Genomic DNA, 20,777 nt, shown 5'->3' on the forward strand with positions numbered 1-20,777 from the left:
GTTTGAGGGTTCTGTTCTACCACCATTGACCATCTATATGTCTTTTTTATACAAAAAAAAAAGTATAAAACAAGAAAACAGAAACTTCTTGGAGGAACACATGATATATGATAATAGAATAAAATGTGCTATTTCAACATATTCACTATGGGTGAAGAAATCAAGGAAGACTGCAAAAAAAAAAAAAATTGTATTTGAGTCCTAAACATAAAGGTATCAGAAATCTGAATGTTGAAGACAGACCTGTTAGCAATAGGAAGAGAGAGCAAACTCAGAAGCTTCTTAAAGAAAACAAATGTTAGCCAAATTATAGTTTCCGGGTATTGGACATGCAGGAGTGGACAGGAAGGGGGGACCTGTTAGCCTGCAGGCTTCAAACACAAGGTGGCTGCCATTTTATTGAATATTTTATTGGATATTGAAGGAATATGGCTGCCATGTGACCAAAGAATAGAATCTGAAGCAGAGCTAAGAAGTGTTCCAGCTTGTGTTGCTGAGAATTGCCTAGGCTAGGGAGAATAAAGGCCCTCTAAAAAGAGATAAAGTGGTCACTGAGTGAGTACTCAAGAGTAAATGAGTTTCCTAAATTCCACATATGAGTGAGATCATATGGTATTTATCTTTTTCTGACTTATTTTGCTTAGCATGATACCCTCTAGCTTCATCCATGTTGTTGCAAATGGCAGATTTCATTCTTTTTTTATGCCTGAGAGAGGGAGGGAAATCAAGAACACCCTCAACTCTAGAGAACAAACTGATGGTTACCAGAGGGTGGAAGGTAGGGGGATTAGTGAATTAGGTGATGGGGATTATGGAATGCACTTGTGATGAGCACCAGTTGTGGTATGGAAGTGTTGAATCACTACATCATCCACCTGAAACTAATATTACACTGAATGTTAGCTAGCTGGAATTTAAATAAAAGTAAATTAAAAAAAAAAAAAGAGTAAGTAGAGTGCCAGTTAAAGCAGTTTGTAGTAAGAGCACAGACACTTTATTTTTATATCCAAACTCTTTGGATTGCTTGTAAGAGAGAAGGAAAACAAAGCTATAAATGATACTACATAAAATTCATTTGCATTTCTGACAAACATGGAGATAAGAATTCTTAAGCTAAAGTTCATCATTATATTTCTCCTTGGAGAAGACCATGGCCTTATCTCCTTATGTAACGTTGCATTTACTATTGTTGGAGATAAAATACAAAAACATATAAGAAGAAAATAATTTCATACAATCCATAAATTTGTGCTTTCTATGCTTAAAATATATTGCAGTTACTCAGACTTATCTACATTTAAAATGAGCAATATTTTTGGCCCTACGCTCTGAGATAACAAATGGGTCAGTGGACCAAATTTGATCCCTAAGAGACATTTTGTTTTTTCGTGGTGTTTTTAATGAGTGGGGCATGAACGGTCAGGTTTTCTATTGATCTCATCACTGCCCATTGTGTCATCCCAGGTCTTATCCATACATTGAGTTACCACTTGTGCTTACAGTCATTTGGTTTTGTGGCACCTCAATGACCCAGTGGCTGCTACTTAAAGATCAAGAGAGAAGGTTCTGTGTAATAGGGCAAACTGTGCTGCACTATGCTAATTCAATGAGGCCATAATTATATTGGTTTTAAATATTCACAATGAAACTAGTCATTACCAAGACATCCATCATGGCACTACTTAAAAATAGAAATCATTTACTTTTTCACGGATCAGGATAGCAGAGCACTGAAGGGGGACACCCATGAGTTTATGTGGATTCCAGGTCACAGAGTTGGCTCTAGATGATAAAACAGCTCCAATTAGTGCTCACAGTCTAATAAAAGAGAATAGAAACCCAAACAGGTTATTTTGCTTTCACCAGCAATGGTGCAGATCTTACCTTTCAATGCCACTGAGTTTAGAGGAGTAGTTTCTGGACAGCAACAATCCACCTCCCCAGGCTGCCTACAGGTACAAAAGATACGTGTTCTTCTATTCTTTCTTTTTAAGTAGCAGAGGCGACTTTTTCCCATGTTAAATTTATTTCAAACATTGATGAAGCTTTAATTGCTGTGCTAGATAATTATAAACTTGGCTATCATTATACTACTTATAAGAACAATGCATTTTAAAATTTCTTCCTATGAATTCTTATTGCCTATTCATGACACAGTAAAGTTTTAGGTTTCTAATTAATTCAAACACCTTCTGTATAATTTCCAGGGACAGATGAAAAAGTTGGCATCAGATTTGGCAATACCACAGAGAAATTAACATATCTACCATATTGTATAACTTTAAATTTATCCAACTTTTACCAAAGCTGAAGAAAGTTTTGCCCAAGGTCACTGTAGTAAATTAATAGTATCAAAAATTATGATTTCCTTAATAGGTATTAATTTTAAAATTTTCATTAGAGTGGTGGGCTAAATCTTTTGATTTAAAATCAGTTTGAAGGGGCACCTGGGTGGCTTAGTTCATGAAGCACCGACTCTTGATTTTGGCTCAGGTCATGATTTCAAGGTCATGGGATTGAGCCCTGAGTTGGGGTCCACTCTCAGTGTGGAGTGGGCTTGAGATTCTCTCTCTCTCCATCTTGCCCCTCCCCTGCCTGACCTCCCCTCTCCACCCCCACCCCACGTGCATGCATTCCATTTCCCAAATAAATAAAAATCAATTAATTAATTAAAATAGAGTATAACTATTTCTTCAAATCGATTTTCTAAATTCTTAGTTGAATAGAGGTTTAGACTATTTTAAACCCCTTGATACATTTATAGCTCTTTCCAGGCTAATATATTGAGTCAATTCTATTCATTATAAAAATTAGTTTCCAGAGAAACTTTCATCTGGCCTACAATACCAATTAAGTAATTTTATGGATTGTTCATGGGATACATTTTTTTAAAGGGGAAATTAGGAGTTAGACTAAAGGATGTGACTTACATCCACATGCATCCAGAGTCTGTGTGTCTCACAAATATCCGCAATGGCGTGGAGAGGGTCAAAGGCCCCAAATACTGTGCTGCCAGCTGTGGCTACAATGCAAAAAGGAGTCTGGCCCTGATGATGACACAAGCTGAATCGTCAGTAGAACCTCAGGAGGTCCCATGGGAAGACTATTGTCACTTCACCATTACTTCTGGGCATCAGGAACCTGCATGACTTGGATAAGAACCTTAAATACCTAAGAACTTCATATATTCTGAGGTACCTCCAGGACTGGGGAGAGTAGTGTAACCATAAGATGAACTCGTATCACTGTCTCTGAGTTTCATTTATTATAGTTCTCTCCAGATTTATTTTTGCAAAATAATACCACAAAAATGGAAATGACCAAATTCCTTTGTTTAATCCATGTGCTGATAAGTGTTCATTTGTTATTTGACAGAAAATTATTAAAGAAATACTGCAGCATTAACTTAATTCTTTCACTTTAATTTTATGAGGAATTTCCCACATTTAGGGATTACTTTATTTCTCTTAGAAATTACCTTAACAGTTGTTTCCCACTAGTGAAAATAAGTAAAGAAAATAAAAATGAATCTGCATTTTAAGTATGGAGTTACAGAACATACCTTTCTTTTAGCTTCTAATATATTTTTCTCTAACTCAGCTGGAATCATCCTTCCCCTTAAAAATACAACAAATTAATTACTTTAAAAATATACATACCAATTCTACCAATGAGAGGAATAGATGATATGTAAAACTAAAAAAAAAATAGTTTTTAGTTTCTCCCTAATGTATTTCTTAGTTAAATATTTAGTTATTAGGTAATGTTCAGTAAACAGATATTAGGTAAATGTTCAGGTCCCCCAAACCAATGGTAAATATCACGTTGAATTAAAGAATCCTTAGTGTGCTATTCAGTCATCTTAAAATTTGTATTACTTTTCTAAGAAAGATGCAGAGGGATAATCTCTCAAGTTATTAAACTTCATTTTAAAGTAAAAATCTCTTCTCTGGCAGATACCCTCACCTAACCCTAGATCTAACCTTAAACCTAGCCCAAGATCTAGGAAAGGACAAAAAAAAAGAAAGATGTAGTATATATACACTATGAATTATTACTCAGCCATAAAAAAAAAAGCAAAACAAAACACTGAAATCTTGCCATTTGCAAGGACATGGATAGAGCTAGAGGGTATTATGCTAAGCAAAATAAGTCAGTCAGAGAAAGACAAATATCGTATGATTTCACTCATATGTGGAATTTAGGAGACAAAACATATGAACAAATGGGGAGGAGGCAAACCATGAAACAGACTTCCAACTTTAGAGACAAACATGGTCACCAGAGAGGAGATAGGTGGAGGGATGAGTGAAACAGGTGATGGGGACGGCCCTAGTTGTAATAAGAACCAGGTGATGTATGGAAGTGTTGAATCACTGTGTTGTACACATGAAACTAATATTATATTGTATATTAACTAACGAGAATTTAAATAGAAACTTTCAAAAAAAGTAAAAGCTTCCTGACATCAAGGAATAAAAATCAGGAATCCACTTGATGAGGGAGGAAAAAGGGTGGCAAATTTCAGATGGCCTTCACATTTCTTCATAGCAAATATCTGAGAAAAAAAAAGTCAACACTTTTTTACTCCATCTGGGTATCAGATTGCAACCTAGTATGCCTACAGATGATTCACTGGAAGCATTCCTACTAATGTCAGGAATAAGATAAGGATGCTCACTACCATCAGTGTTATAGTATTCTTCTGAAGAAATTATTATTTAAACGTATGATAGAAAGAAAGAAAAGAAAAGGAAAAAAGGGAAGAAAAAAGAAAAGAGGAAAAGACCCTAATGGAAGTATCTATGACTGCATACCTAGAATACCTAAATTTATGCATTAAAAAGCTTTTGAAAATAATAAGAATGCTTAGCAACTGGGTGCTTACAAAATTAAGTCATGTTCCTATTTTTAAAAACTAATTGTTGTGAATAAATAATAGAATATCCCATTCATAATAATAAAAAAGATGTAAAGTATCTTGGACAGGGATGATTCTCAGGAGATGCACGCAGAATATATAAAGAAAATCAAACAACTTGTGAGAAAGTACTGAATAATAAACATAAAAATTTGTAAGATATTTTATATTCATTTACTTTATATTTCAGAATTTCTAAATATATAAAGATGTCTTACAAGCCAATAACAAATAATAAACAACCAACAAAAAGTAGGCAAAGAACATGAACAGATAAATCACGGTAATGTACAATTGGCTGATCAGAATTTTCAATTATAAAGGTATTGATAATATTCAGGTTTAGCATTCTATTGAAGAGCATCAATTAACTTAAAAATGTTTGAAAGGCAAATAAAAAAACTTTATGATACTGCAAATCCAGACATTCTTTGAATCAATAATCTAGTTTCTAGGAATTCATGTGAGATATTCAAACATAGACTCTCAAATGTTTTTATACAATTATATGCATTTAATCACTGCTATTAAATACTAACATCTAGGAGGAAACCCTTAAGTGTCCTTTAAAATAAGATTTGTGAAATTCTGCTACATTTATAAAAGGAAAACTCTGAAGTAATTAAAAAGAATAAAGAAAGTCTTATAATTCATGGGATAAGATTTCTAAAACATATTCTAAAACCAAAAAGCTAAAAAAATAAATAAATAAATAAAACCAAAAAGCTTATGAAAGCAAATTATAGAATACAGCACAGAACTGATGTGTGAATAAGTTTGATATGCATAGAAATGATCTTCTGACTATATGTAATATTTGTAATCTTACTTATTTCTAAAGCATGATATTCAAGGAAAATAGAAAAATATTTTTACTTTGTAGAGTGATAAAGCAGTTGATATTATTATATTTTTATATTTATTTATATTATATGTAATTCAATATATTTAAAATAGGGAAGATACGTGACAGTCCGATTTAGCAAAGAAATTTTAAGAGTAGAATAGGAAAACTTTGGCGCTTCTTAATTACACCAGCTAAAATTTATTGAAACGGGGAAAGTATTCCTTCTAAAAATTGGAATAGGAAATAGGATTTTAATCTATGAAGCATAATGATAATAACAATTTTTGAGAATGTGTTAGAAACATACCTTTCATCACATTTTACCTCAATTACATTGTCAGTTCCAATACCAAGTATCGCTGCAGCTTTTTTTACTGAATAATGACCCTTGGGCAAAAATGAAAATAGGCAAGGCATTAAATTCTCTGAAATCAATGATCATTTACACGAGTGCATTTGGACACACATACACATAGTTTTGAATGGGTTTGTGCATGTATAAATGTATATACACATGTACGGGTCTCAAGGCATATTTCTAGACCCTCATCATGACATTTGTTCAGATGAAGAAGGTTGTGACACCTCTTTTAGAAGACACTGTCACACAACTCTTTGCATGCAGTAAGAGTTTGAATACCCTAGTTCTCCATGTACATAGAAAGTTATGTCACTTATAAATCTAGCAACAAGATTCCCCAGTGATAAAATCCTTGCAGGTTCCAGATAGCTGTAACTCTTGCATTACAGATATGTATTTTTTTAAACCATGAGGCTTGGAGAAATGAATTGATTCTTCTGATGCCTGCAATTCTTAATTTTGACTTTGATACCAACCTTGATTTCTTGCCTTCTAGATAGCTATTTCCTTGTGTCATGCTACCTGGTGTAAATAATATCAGTGAGATGGAGGTATTAACCAGGTCAAGATATGAACTTGGACCTAGTTATTTTTAGTTTCCAAGAGAAAATCAGATAAATGAAAGAAAAAATGCAGAAATGTAAACCCTAACTATGCTCCATTTCAATGAAGAATGCACCAATTAAATAGGACATGATTTTTTATCTACATTATAGAATTTCAGCATATTTGCTCATTATATGCAAAAAAATTATATGTCAAAAGATAAAAATGACATTTCTAACAAAGTAAGCATCTTAAGTTATGTTAAATGTTATAGCAAATGACATTAAACATGCAGCAGTGGTCTCCAACTTGATAATGTGCATATATATAACGCTAATTTGAGCTTGGTCATGGAAACATACTGCCAACACAGGGACATTTCAAAGAAAACCTGGTGTTGGCAGGCAATTTAAGGTAGAATTTTCAAACTGGGACTACCATTACAAATGTTTTAATATTACAATTGTTGCTGAGGAGAAAAGAAAAAGAGTGACCAGACTTATTATAGGGACAAATCAATTTTTTTTTAAAAAAGCATTGATGCTGTGCACAAGGTTGGAGCATTAAAACAAAAGGAGACATCAGTGGATACAGTCTCAATATCAGAAACATTTGGCCAGAACATAGTCTATAAAAATAAGCCTTTTCTTTTTAACTGATTCTTTTGATCCTCACTGGAAAAATAAAATATTAATCACATTCTTCTCCTCATTCAATGATAAAGAGAATCGTTAAATTAAGAGTTTAAAATTTTTATACTATGATATTTTTGGTAAAGATATAAGGCTTTATATTTATAATCACATTTTTTGTTAGTTTCTCATATTTTGGAATTAAATTTTAATCCTGAATCATCTGTATTGCTAATCTCTGGGGCCTATATTGACTGGAAAGTTGTTTTTTCTCTTTCTCATATCAATATGCAGACCTAGACACAGAGATTACTGAATATATATATATATTGTTAGAGTAAAGCTAATGTTCTCAGACTTACAATTACCTTACAGTTTATCTTAGAAGGTTCTTAAAAGTTGGAAAACTCTAGACTCGATACTTACTTGTTCAGAAACAAATAACACAATACACGGAAGTGCAGTCATGCCTTGTCTTTTTATCTCTGGATATTGTTTATAACGAGCAACTAGTATACCATAGAGATTGGATATACTTCCACCTACACAAGAGAAATAGTGACTGTTAACCTAATTTCAAAAATCAGAAATATTTATTGAAATCATGACAATTTGAGAGCTTTCTGAAACTAAAATGGTGCCAAATCACCAACTTTATTTTTATTTTTAAATGTCTTTCCTTGAAAGTGTTGAGAGAAATACCAAACAACACGAATCATAACTTTTAGATTTATAGAAATTTTGTTTATAACTAACACAATGGCCTATGAACATCTATCTCCTAAAAATAATATCATTTGTTGAAACACGCTTTGAGTGTCTCCTACTATATATTGCATTTAGTTTAGAGAAATTATTTCTTGCTTTTTCTTACCAGGTGCAAATATTCCATCTGCTTCTGTTTCTCCCCAGCCAATGATTTCATACATTTTCTTAAGAAGAATTGTTTCCATGACAGTAAATACAGGAGCTATTTCGTAGGTAAACCTATATTACATACATAGATTTCCACTGTGAATCATATAAATTGGAAAAGGATAAATAAAATCATATGCTAGATAAGGTTATACATTTTTTGTATTCTATAGAAGATTGTACAAGAAAGAGTTAAAACTTATATGCTCCAAATCACCCCTTCCAGATTAAGAATATATTCGTTCTATAAAGAAAGTATCATGTATCATGGACTCCGATGTACTGTGCAGTAACTGGGAATTTCTTTCCCACCGAAAGGAATTCTGAAAGCAAGCCTTAGCCCCTCAGTACATACACAATACTGTTATGACCAGAAAATGCCCAGTTATGTGTGTGTGTGTGTATATATATAAATATGTTCTGCAGAACATTGTCTGTAGTTCTAGAACTCTTTCTAACTTGCCATATATACAGCTACAGACAATGTTTCGCAGAACATGAAATAAGTAGAAAAAGCTTTTTCTCAAAATCAATTGATAAAGATTTTCTACCTAAAGATTCTACTTTGGGCAAACAACCAAAAAAAAAAAACCTTAAAACTATTATGTTTTCCAGTAGTAGCTCAAAGCAAGTAGATGGTACAAAGCAAGATCCGTATGAGACTCATGAACAAGAATTGAAAGCATGGCAATGGGGACTCTCCTTTGAGTCAAACTGTGAGATTAGAGTCCCTTCCACAAAATGAAGCAGCTAAGGTTAAAAAGAAGGCTAAACACCTTTGTCTATACATACCAGGTACAATAAGCAATGAAGTATTTAACAGTACATTCTGAAATCAGAGTTGGTTCAGTTATTTTCAAGAAATTCTTTTATTTGTCCTCAAAAACCTTTTTAAAGAACCCTGTACATGTTCTCGTATAAAGATGTCAGTATCAGACACCAGTTGTGTGCTACTTTAGATGCTCTCAGTTTGCTCTGTCTCTAAAGCCTGTGGATACTATTCAGTCCCAGCCATTGCTGTGAGCACTTTCACTCAGACATACCCACAACCCAACAGAGAATCGCCTCCCACCTACAAGGCAGGCACTGACCTCCAGCCTAGGGGTCTCTTTTTGCATCCAGGCAGGACAAGCCATGGAATCTGCTGGGAGTGCCAGAAAAGTCCCCAGCCCTGGGGAAGTTAACATCCCATAGTGCAGTCCTTTGGCCATAAAAGACCTGGTGGGAAACGAGTGGACTGCCCTTTGAAGCAATTGTTTATAGGAGGGCACAGCATCCCAGAAGATGAAGCCTTTGCTTCTGCTTATCCTAATGGTCTCCAGGTCTAGTCTCATGTTGCTCTTCTTCCCTGTCCTGACCCCCTTCACCTATCCTCAACCCTGTTCTTCAGAATGCCATGGCCTATTACCGTAGTAACATATGTGCTCTTGCTCCAGAGCTCCGCACCGAGATCCAGTGAGGAAATCCATTCCATACAAGAATTAAGATTCTAGTTCTAAGAGGAACAAAGTAAGCAGCAAGCCTTATATGCTGATATTTCAATCAGGCTCATTTCTGCCAGCACATGCTGTGCCAGTTTCAAGGTCTACACTACCTTTCTGATCCTCTCCCAGTTCCATGGGGTAGGTATTATCATTTTCAGACAACAGAGACTTACTAAACTTGCCAGCACTGTAGAATTAGAACTGGAATCCGGTTATTTCCACTCCGCATGTTCCCACTAGCTCAGATTATGGTAAGAGATCTCCTTTCATTAAAAAGGAAGAAACTGAAGGTAAAGAAGACTCTGAAGTCCCTTCTCTCTGCATCTCCCATGTGTTCTTTTCACTCTATTTCTGCTTAAGCAAAGAATCTGTATTTTCCTCACATAGAGAATGATTAAGTCTCATAACAATGGGATTCTAAACAATGGAATAAGATTTATAAATTGAGTTTTCTGTAATCCATTTATATAGCAAAGAAACATATTCTCTCAAAAGATAAAGTTTTTTTTCAAGTAACACATTGCTCTATGCCTATTTTAAGGGCCATAATCAAGCAATAAAATTTAAAAAAAAATTAAAAATAGTGGGTTGTGTAAGCCATTTATGTTTGCATTTCGTACCTACAAAATGCTGATCACTACCACGTACCATGCATCATTAAAACCCCAATGATAACTAAACAGTTAAAGTAAGCCTTAGTTTTTCCACACAGCAAAATAGTCTCTCCTCATAAACATTTAGTCGTTGGTTTTAAAGTTTAAATTCCTACCAGCTCTCTCTTTTGATTGCTAGTTAAATTATATTAACATTTGACACAGACTGTTCCTCTCAATTTCACACCTAATCATTTCTTTCTCTGTCCTTTTAACCTTGAAAAATAGTGCCCCCAAATTAACTTTACTTCCAAACACTGCAGCAGTAGATCTAATTTTCGTATGACAACAGTTTTGCTGTGGCAAAGGTCAAATTTTTAAAGAATCACATTGGAGTTGGATTTAGATTTCCTTTAAAAGTTTACTTTCTTCACCTCTGATTAGATTTAGGTTCTAATTTATATTCAGGCAACTTCCTATACACTTGTGTGTGGGTTTCAGGCTATTGTGTGCAATGGGCTCCATGGAGTAGTGTTTAAAAGATTCCAACACTGGAACTGGACTCACAGTTTGCACATTAGTAATTCAGACTAATCAACTGACTATTACTACTGACTGGGGAATTCTGATCTTGGAAGTTTCTAGAGATGGTCCAGAAGAAGGGATAAACCTCAAACATGTCACCCAGGGAACATGCAGCAGATTCTTTGCATTTCTCTCAGGGTATAGACTACTTCTTTTTGATACAGCAAGCAAAAATATACAAACTACACCTCTAAAAAAATAAAAATAAAAATAAACAACAAAAAAAAACAAACTACATCTCTACTCTTGTTTACGGGTGTCTATGAGGCTCACCCTCCTTGGCCCAGGAAGATACTCACATGTTGGTATTGGCGGTGGCGGTCAACCATTCCCCAGCAAGTCCAACCACATCTAGCCCACTGGAGAGCTGGTTAAAAAAGCGAGGATGTCCTAGAAAAAAAAAAAAAAGACAAAATTGCAAATGAGCCAAAATAAAAACAGGGCTAAAACATGGTTTAATTTGATTAGCAGTTTTTTTGTTATCAGGTATTCAGGGATCAATCACACATAAACTAATTTTTTCATTCAATAGACATTACTGAGAGCTAACGTATGGAGGGACAGTGCTCAACACTGGGGACATAGTAGTAAACAAGACAGACAGAGCCACTACTGTGTGAATCTTACTGACCAGTGGAAGAAAAAGGTATTAAATAATGACACACATGTGTTCAATTGCAATTCTGAAAAGCACCACAAAGGAAAAGATCAGGATGTCAGTAAGGCCATTCCTCTGAGTCCTAAGGCAGTCTGGGGAGCAGGAGAAGCAATCTTTAGAGAAGGTTTCTTGTAGGATGTGATCTTTCAGGTAAGATCTAAAATTTGCTTCCAGCCAGAGAGTAGAGGAGATGCATCATGGTTATGAGGAGTAGCTTGTGAGAAGTCACTGAGTTGAGAAATTAGTTCTCTCCTTAACTCCCTAACAGATTGTTCTTCGCACTTCTTTTAATACCTATTTCTTTTTTTTTTTAAGATTTAATTTATTTATTCATGAGAGACACAGAGAGCGGCAGAGACATGGACAGAGGGAGAAGATGGCTCCCTAAGGGGAGGCCAATGAGGAACTTGATCCCAGGACCCCATGATCCTGACCTGAGCCAAACGCAGAAGCTCAATCACTGAGCCACCGAGAGCTACCCAGGTGCCCCATTTTAGGACCTATCCTAATGATGACTTGCATCACAATTCTTTGCAAACCTCTTTTCCCTCTGGTCACTTACCCCTGTTTGCAGCACCACTCCTCCCATAGCACATGCATAGTTTTTAATGAGTAGGGGCTCAGTTAATGTTCATTAAATCGGGAGGAATGGCATGTCTGGAAGTTGTGGGTTGTTAGAAATGCTTCTTTCTATCATTTACTTTTCGCTTTCTCAGCATCTTTGCTTTTTCCCCTCTGTGCTTAGTACTGGGAAATGCAAATGGAGGGAATGGGTCCCTAGAGATTGGCCTACATTTGCAATGCTGACTAAGGGAAGGATAAAGAACTTGATTTACATCTGTCAGAGTCCTTCCCAATTGCAATGCTGTTTTTCAGAACTTCCTTTTGCTATTTTATTTCCGACTAAAACTTACTTCAACTTCACATTCTCTTTCTATGGTTGAATTTAGTCTTGAAACATGCCTTCTATTTCGGAATCCTGTGAGACTTTTTGTCTTATTCAATATTTTTCTAGTTGTAAATATACTACATGTTACAGAAGTGCCTGAATAGAAGATGATATACACAGAACAGTAATTTTTATGCATATATGTAGAGAAAGTATCTACATAGTTATCCAAATATTTATAATAAATACATTTGGAAGATATAATTTAAGAACATATTAATTATAAATAGGTAGTTTTATATTTGTGCATGTACATATATACACTTTCAGAGTTTAAAATATAGTTAAATATAATTGATATCATATTGAGCATGTTATTTTGTAGTATGATTACAAAATCATGATTTTATAATGATTAAATTTTTTTATAATGATTTTTATAATGATTAAAATGATTATAATAATGATTTTTATAATGATTAAAATTCTGTGAAAAATTCCTTAGGACTTTAAATGATAGCATTGCAGAGTATCCTCTCAAGGATATCCAGTTTATATAAGATAAATATCAAAATGCGTATACTTTTTTTGGTTCTTGTTATTAAAATTAATGCAAAAATGAGCATTCTTTAATAGAAGTCATTTTTGTTTGTTGGCTTGTTGATGTTTGATCTGAAGATAAAATATTTGTGACGCTTAAAGTTTCTGGGATGTCAAAAATACATTGTCTATTGGATGTCTATCAAATACAAGGCAAGTCATCATATACAAATGATTTCCAGTTATTAAAATATACATGAAATATTTTCACAAATCACATAATAAGAAATGAATAATAAACTGGATATAGATTGTATTTGAACTCTTTTTTGTATACCTCTTTCCAAAGATTATGTTTTACATATGGAACATTACATGTTCCAAATGTAAGTATACATTTGATTTTGGGAAAAGGGTCGATAGAGTCTATTCAAGCAGTATTAGCTCCTGGAAGTATCACTGCTTTAAGTGGTTAAGAATAAAGTTATGATACAATTAATCAGAAAATACAATTTCTAAAATTATGTACATATACATAATTATACATATAATTTTATGTCTATATATTTTATTGATGTAAAAGGATAATCAGGAGAAGCCCCGGTGGCTCAGCAGTTTAGCACCACCTTCAGCCCACAGCCTGATCCTGGAGTCCCGGAGTCCCACGTCGGGCTCCCTGCATGGAGCCTGCTTCTCCCTCTGCCTGTGTCTCTGCCTCTCTCTCTGTGTCTCTCATGAATAAATAAAATGATTTTTAAAAAATGAGTATGACCAAATAAAATAGATAAATGGAAATAAGTAAGTTAAAATTATAATTAGTTGCCATTGGGATATAACCTCCCAAACCCAAACTATTTTATTTACTTCTCTTTGTTAATTAATAAAAAATTCATACGTGATAACACCAATTTGAAAATAAACTAGACAAATGTTTTAAACAAAAATGAGTAAAACGACCATTTTCAACATACACATAAACTCAAGACTATTCAATCAGTTTCCATTTCAGATGCATCAATTTGAATACCTGTTTTTACTCCATATTTTAAGGTATCTGTGCAGTCAACAAGTAACTGCTCCAAAGATTCAGGGTGGTCAGACAGTTCTAAGTTAAACCCATCCAAACCTTCAAGAAGTTGATGAGGATGATGAAAGTCCAGTATTTTAGTTTTAACATCAAAAGTTTTTTTGATGTAATGAAGAAGGATATTTGCCACTTGTAGCAAAAAACATTTTGTTAAATCTTTACTGTCCTTGGATGGCAACAAATCTAGAGGGAAAAAAAAAAAGAGATAAACAGCCAGGTCAAGTAACTAGAGTATCAAAGAAAATGACCATGGGGATAGAGTTTTGATCATTGGAAATTAAAGTTATTAAAAGGTTATGTCAATTAACAAGCAGAATTTTCCCAAATCTTTCTCATAATCTTCATTCAAAGTCACATTGTATAAAAATTTTCATCAAAGGAAAAAAAAAGCCATTTTAGTTTAATGCCACTGGAGTAATTAAAACTTTAAGATTCCCAACTGGACCTTATTATACTGTCTTGTCAAAAAATGAGCTGGTAATTGTACTTTTAAAAGTAAATTAAAGCAGTGAGGGGTGCCTGGGTGGCTTAGATAGTTTTAAGTTTCTGTTTCTTGATTTTGGCTCAAGTGATCTCCTGATCTGCTAGGACTGGAGACTGCTTGAGATTTTCTCTCTCTCCCTCTATTCCTCCATAAACTTTATCTCTCTCTCTCTCTTAAACAAAACCAAACAGAACAAAACAAAACAAATGCTAAAGCATCATCCTAATGAAATTACAATTTCTTCAATAAATATGTAGATGACAAAGTTTTATAAAAAAGAATGAAACAAATAACATTTGTTACTAACATCCATACCTGAAGCATAAGCATTTGATAAATCAGTCAACACATTCTCAGTCTGAGCATCTTTTGTCACATTTTTCTCAGTTGATTGAAAAGTATGATCAGATTTTTTTTTCATCTGTTCCTTATCTAAGTTAAAAAGGCAGTATTTTGTCATTATTAAAACATGCTGATAATATGTATTTAGTGCTTTTATCTGAAATTAAATAGATGCTTTCAAGAAATTCATAATGATTGAAATTCTTATTTGTATTCATCCACATGCTATCTCTGGTGGGTAGGTATACACGAGAGAGAAATATTAAAATTACTGAAATTATGTAAGGCTTTTTTATAACCATATAGAGAACAAATGATACAATTTGTGATTGTTTGTTTCATGTCAGTTTAGTGTACAGGATTGGGAATTCAGTAATTAAGACCTATAATGTTCAAATACAAATAACAATGCCTACTTCATAATAAGATCCTGCTATTAACATTTAACTATATATAATAATTTCTACTACATATTAAGAGTCTTAAGTTTCTTGCACACTTTCATCCTCACAATAATACTACAATATAATCCCATTTTTCCCAGTATGCAGATGAAGAAATAAAGTTAAAGAAGCAATAGTAATAATTAATACTTTTTGAGCTCATATGATGGCTTAGACACTTCTAAAATCTCACATGTATTGCTCTACTCAGTCCTCATAACACATGGCTATGGAATAGATGCTATTATTATTAATAAAAATAGTTTATATGGTGGAACTAGGATTTATAGATGGATGTTTGAATCCAAAGACCATTAAGTTTAAAAATCAGCATTTAAAAATAGTAAGTAATGAGATCCCCTTCAATAAAAATATTAAACTAAACATCCAGCAAATAATCCAGCAAATAAGTCATTCTTAAGTATCTTTTAATGTTCTGGGCAATGTAGGGGGAAAAAGGAAGTATAAACATAATTCATAACATCAAGGTGTTTACCTATAGCTAGACGGGATAAAATATGAAGTAATCAGAAAATAATTTCTAGCTAAATTTTATTGTTTTGACTTTATGAGGTTAGTGGTATTAATTGCTTCCAGTTTTAATGGATTTTTCTTAAAATAAAATAAGTCATTCCCTATATATTTCAGACTGCATTTTTAGATTATAGCAGAGTTAATTTGGTTTAGTTTTGATACAATGCTTAAGCATTTTAAGTGTTTATGTAAGAGATAAAAATGCTATATTAGAGCTTTTTCCATAAATAAAAACCTGATGCATGAAAAAAACTATATAAGACAGAAATTATAGAAATGTGAGATAGTTTGCAAAGCATGCAGTGTACTGAAAAACAAGTTACCATATTACATGTTGACCCAATAGACATATATTAGCTTAATTCTTTAAACATCTTTTTTTTTTTCTCAAGGGAAATTGCTTTTTAAAGTTTCACTGCTATACACAATGAAGAATAATTAATAATGTAAATAAATGCTAAAGTAACTAAAATTTTAGAAGCAAAACTTGTTTTAAATAATTAGTGGACACAACAATTACAAGAAAAAATAAAATTTAAAAAATCCTACACATGGAACACTATTATAAATGTTGATGAAGAAATTATATAAAAACCAAAAGATTTGATATATTGGCATAAGAATTATCCTCCATTAACAGTTCAACTACACATTGAACCTACAACCTAAAACTATATTACATTTATATTTAATAACAAAATTATTGTTTTAAATATATAAGACAAAGATTATTAATATGTTTTTGCCAAAATATGTGATATATGATAAATATATGTGATTAATAATCACATAAAATAAGACTTTTTGACATTCTGTACTTTTTGACAAGTGATACTCAAAATCCCACTTCTTCTCACAGAATTTCAACTTACTTGCCAGGCTGTATCCACACTCCTTGACATCCATGTTCTGTGAAAAAGTAGTATCTGCTTTAAAAGAAGACCCAGAGCCAGGGTGTGCTTTTATGTAATGGAAAAGAACCTGACCAGGAAAGGTGTGTAGCTGCTGTAACTTATGACATAGACTCTCAAAGTCCTTTTGATTGGTGGCACAGAAATCTGAAGCAATTCCATTATTTGTAAAAAGGGCAGGGATACTTTTATTTGTTTAGAGAATTAAATGAAAGATGATTGTAATGTATTTGTATTTAAACGTTATGGATTTTTAAAAGTATGACTTCATGTCGAAAAACGAATGGGTTTCAACTTCCCTTTTGACAGTTACAACTCTTATCTGCAGGGTGAAGTGTTAGGTACTTAACATTCTAGCGTAGATATGAAAAAAATGCACGGGGGCAGGTTAATGATACAATTCACACCTTTGTAACAGTTATTACTTTTTGCCTTTGGATTGAAAACCCTTAACATTTTAAATAACTTGAAAATACATAATGGTCATCACTTCTGAGCCTCATTTCCAACTACCCATTTTCTCCAGAATTAATCAAATGTCCACTTATCCCTTGGGATTTACAGCTATTGAATAATGTGCTGTCAACGTTATTTTTCTTTATTAAGCAAGTTTAAGCATGTTAATGAACGAGCAGGAAAACACTGATGATTCACATCATAAAATCACCTGGAATACATTATCCACTATTCTAGGCATTTGGGTGCAATTTACAAAAAGATTAAGTAACTCTTAATTCATTCTAATAATAATGGAAAAAACATTGTGGTTTACCAAAAGCCATTTACAACTTCCAACCCAATTTGAGACAGTTACTTCAACTTCTTCATTAAGGAGTTCACTTAGAGCCCATAACAAACAAAAATATATATATTTAATGATTTGAAAATCATTTCCCCCTTTCATTGCTTTCATTGGGATTGACTGATATGATAGAAGTAGCAGAAAAGTGGGAAAATAGAATAAATGAACTCCAAGGAGTCCACAGCTGTCTTTCCATTTCTTTCAACAATCAGCAGAACTTCTTTACTCTAATAGTGTCGTGACATCCACTAAGGAAGATTGTCCTATTATCTTCATTCTGTAAAGTTGAACCCTTCCCATGTCTACTAGACTCCCTCTCATCTGTCAATAAGCCCACCCACGTTCACCCACTGCTTGTGCCATGAGTCATCCCTCACATGCCAAGTTCATCCCCCTGAAGCCCCTTTCTTTCTCACACATAATAACCACCAGCACTCTGTTCAAAAAGATTCAAACAATCTCAATTCTGAGGAAATGGATTTGGAGCCGTGAAGTACCCTCTAGCTATCACTCATTTTTTTCCTTTCATGTCCTCTCTGTGGGCAATTAGATCTGTATTTATAGACATGCTCAGGACAGAACTGACCCTCCTCAGCCCAAGGAGAAATTAATATTGTTGTTTCACCTTACCCTAATTTTATGCATTTGTAAAACACATATAAATTAGAAATTAAAACTCACCATTTGTCTCTACAAAGCATGTGAAAGCTTTCTTATATTTTACTACATTATATAGGATTAAAAAGGGGGATAAAAGGATAATACTCCCCTCTTATGATGGATAGTAATACTAACATTAACGCCTATGGATTTCTTTTACTGAACCCTTGCTGTATTGCATACAGTGCTAAATATTTTTTCATACCTTGAATCCTCTTAGAAGTTCTATTATTTTGGTATTATCATTGTCTTTTTGTTTCACATCTCTCCTTACTTCCGTTCCACTATCAATAAAGCGGGCATTTTAGTAATACCTACTCATGGCTTTGTGTTATCAAAAGAGAAAATGCCTCTTAAATGCCTTAACAAGTAATTCTCTATGTCACTATTTTCCCCCTTAGCAATCCTGACAGACAAAAACAAAAAATATTTTGAGAATGCCACTTGCTCTGACCAAAAGTTTACACTGACTTCCCAACAACTATATGATGAAGTCTTTTATTGACCATTTCCTTGTGTTACCACCTACCACTCATTTACAGACATTTTCTGCATCTCAAAAGTAAGTTCATTCACTCTTTTTATTACTTCCTCTCATTATATTTTGTGAAATTTCATCTATTTTATTTTTTTAAGATTTATTTATTTATTTATTCATGATAGAAAGAGAGAGAGAGAGAGAGAGAAAGAGAGGCAGAGAGAGAAGCAGGCTCCATGCTGGGAGCCCGACGTGGGACTCCAACCCGGGACCCCAGGACTGAACCCTGGGCCAAAGGCAGGCACCAAACCGCTGAGCCACCCAGGGATCCCCAATTTCATCTATTTTAAATGCCTTCCTTCCTCCTTTCTCCCACCCCAAAGGTCACATTTAACACATATATCAAGTACTTCCTGTGTGCCACTCTTCCACGCTAAATCTGTATTAATTCATTTCATTCTCCCTGAAAGCTTATGACACAGCTGTTTGTTTTCTCTATTTTACAGATGAAGAAGCTAAAGCACCAAGGATTCATGTTATTTGCCAAGAATCATATAGCTACTAACTGGAAGATCCAGGATTCAATCCCTAGCCATTCTGGTTCCAGAATCCACTCTCTTAACCCATCCTGAATTCTATCTTAGAAGGTCCAACTCACATCTTAGTAGCTCTATAAATATTTTCTCATCTCCATCACTGAGATGACGTGTTCCTTATTTTTCTCTAAAGTATCACATCAAATATCAGTCAATTTTTGTATAGTTTATTTGGTAGTTCGATGCATTTATTAGAAGTTGTGTCTTGGGGCACCCGGCTGGCTCAGTCAGTAGAGCATACAACTCTTGATTCCCGGGTTGTGAGTTCAAACCCCATGTTGGGCATAGAGCTTACAGTAAAGAAAAAAAAAAAAGAGAGAGAAAGAGAGAAAAAAAGCTCTGTCTTGATGTGGGAGGGGAAGTCAACATTCAATATTGCCCTTAAGGAAGTTATGGCTTAGCAGAAAAGTGAATAATGGACAGAAAACAGTGTCACATTTTAATAATGGGAAATGTGCTGCATCTATAATAAGGATGATATTCATAGATTCTAGAAGAGACATGGGACAGGATGGTACAGAAAAGGTGCTCTGCAAACATGAAACAGGAGACTAGCAGGGAAGGCCTTTCTGAAGAGGACAATATGTCAGCTTAAATGAAGGATAAGTATCACTTACCTGCATGTTGAGGGAAGAGAACATATTCAAGGAAGAATGAAACAAATACACAAGATGTTGAGATGCCAATTGAAGAAATAAGAGAAAACCAGAGTATGGGACATCCCAGGAAACCAACGGGGAGAAGTAATCCTAGGGAGGTGGGAAGGACACATTAATGTGTTTGGTGCTTATTTGTAGAGCAATAGAAAACCAGAGAAGGGTTTGAGATGCACAGTGATAGGACTGTGGTTTCCTTATGGTTGTAGAAACAATGGTGAAGGGGTGGTGGTTGAATGTAATAAATATATTAGTAAAACTCTGAGCAAGAGTTGCTTATCATCTTTGAGGTTAACAATTATAGAATATGAACATACCCCTTCTGACGAATTTTCCACAGTGAGTTCCAATTTAAATGCATGAGATTGAAAGATGATGGCATTATATTATACAAATATATAAAATGACATAGAATTATAAGGGGGTAAAAAATTACATTGAAACTGAGAGACATAATAATGATAATAATTTATAGGCATTGAGCCTATAGTCTTAGGCATGATCTGTTCTAAACTTTAATGAGCCTTAACTCATTTAGTCTTCCCCAAACTCTGTGAAGTAGTTTATTAGTTAAAACAGTATATGCTGCTTTAACAGAAGCCAAAATAATGGTGACTTAAGACAATTAGAAGTTTTATTGCTCTCCTACATAAAAATCTAAGCAGGTAAATAGCTCAGGGCTGTTGTATTATTCTGTCCAGGAGGTCAAAGACTGGGGTCTTTCTGTCTTGTGGCCATTCCATCCCTTAGACCAGTGCTCTCTGAGAAAAATGTGTGAGGCACACATGTAATTTTTAATATTCTATTAATCAC

The 20,777-nt window shown here is 33.9% G+C and overlaps 1 protein-coding gene across 1 annotated transcript in view; it reads right to left on the reverse strand.

Annotated features, from left to right (window-relative positions):
* The window catches only part of LOC483960 (glutamate decarboxylase 1-like), a 32,835-nt gene extending 12,904 nt beyond the window's left edge, over positions 1 to 19,931 (reverse strand). The window contains exons 1-12 of the mRNA XM_038529561.1: positions 19,926 to 19,931; positions 16,648 to 16,678; positions 14,858 to 14,923; positions 13,999 to 14,241; positions 11,184 to 11,274; positions 8,182 to 8,294; positions 7,734 to 7,849; positions 6,076 to 6,155; positions 3,563 to 3,617; positions 2,931 to 3,047; positions 1,885 to 1,949; positions 1,704 to 1,782 (exon numbers count right to left, since the gene is read on the reverse strand). Coding sequence (XP_038385489.1) covers positions 1,704 to 1,782; positions 1,885 to 1,949; positions 2,931 to 3,047; positions 3,563 to 3,617; positions 6,076 to 6,155; positions 7,734 to 7,849; positions 8,182 to 8,294; positions 11,184 to 11,274; positions 13,999 to 14,241; positions 14,858 to 14,923; positions 16,648 to 16,678; positions 19,926 to 19,931 — 1,062 coding nt within the window. The remainder of the gene's footprint in view (positions 1 to 1,703; positions 1,783 to 1,884; positions 1,950 to 2,930; positions 3,048 to 3,562; positions 3,618 to 6,075; positions 6,156 to 7,733; positions 7,850 to 8,181; positions 8,295 to 11,183; positions 11,275 to 13,998; positions 14,242 to 14,857; positions 14,924 to 16,647; positions 16,679 to 19,925) is intronic.
* Between the last annotated feature and the right edge of the window lie 846 nt (positions 19,932 to 20,777).

The sequence above is a fragment of the Canis lupus genome, chromosome 1 (genome assembly GCF_011100685.1).
Source record: "Canis lupus familiaris isolate Mischka breed German Shepherd chromosome 1, alternate assembly UU_Cfam_GSD_1.0, whole genome shotgun sequence".
Classification (NCBI taxonomy): Eukaryota; Metazoa; Chordata; class Mammalia; order Carnivora; family Canidae; genus Canis; species Canis lupus.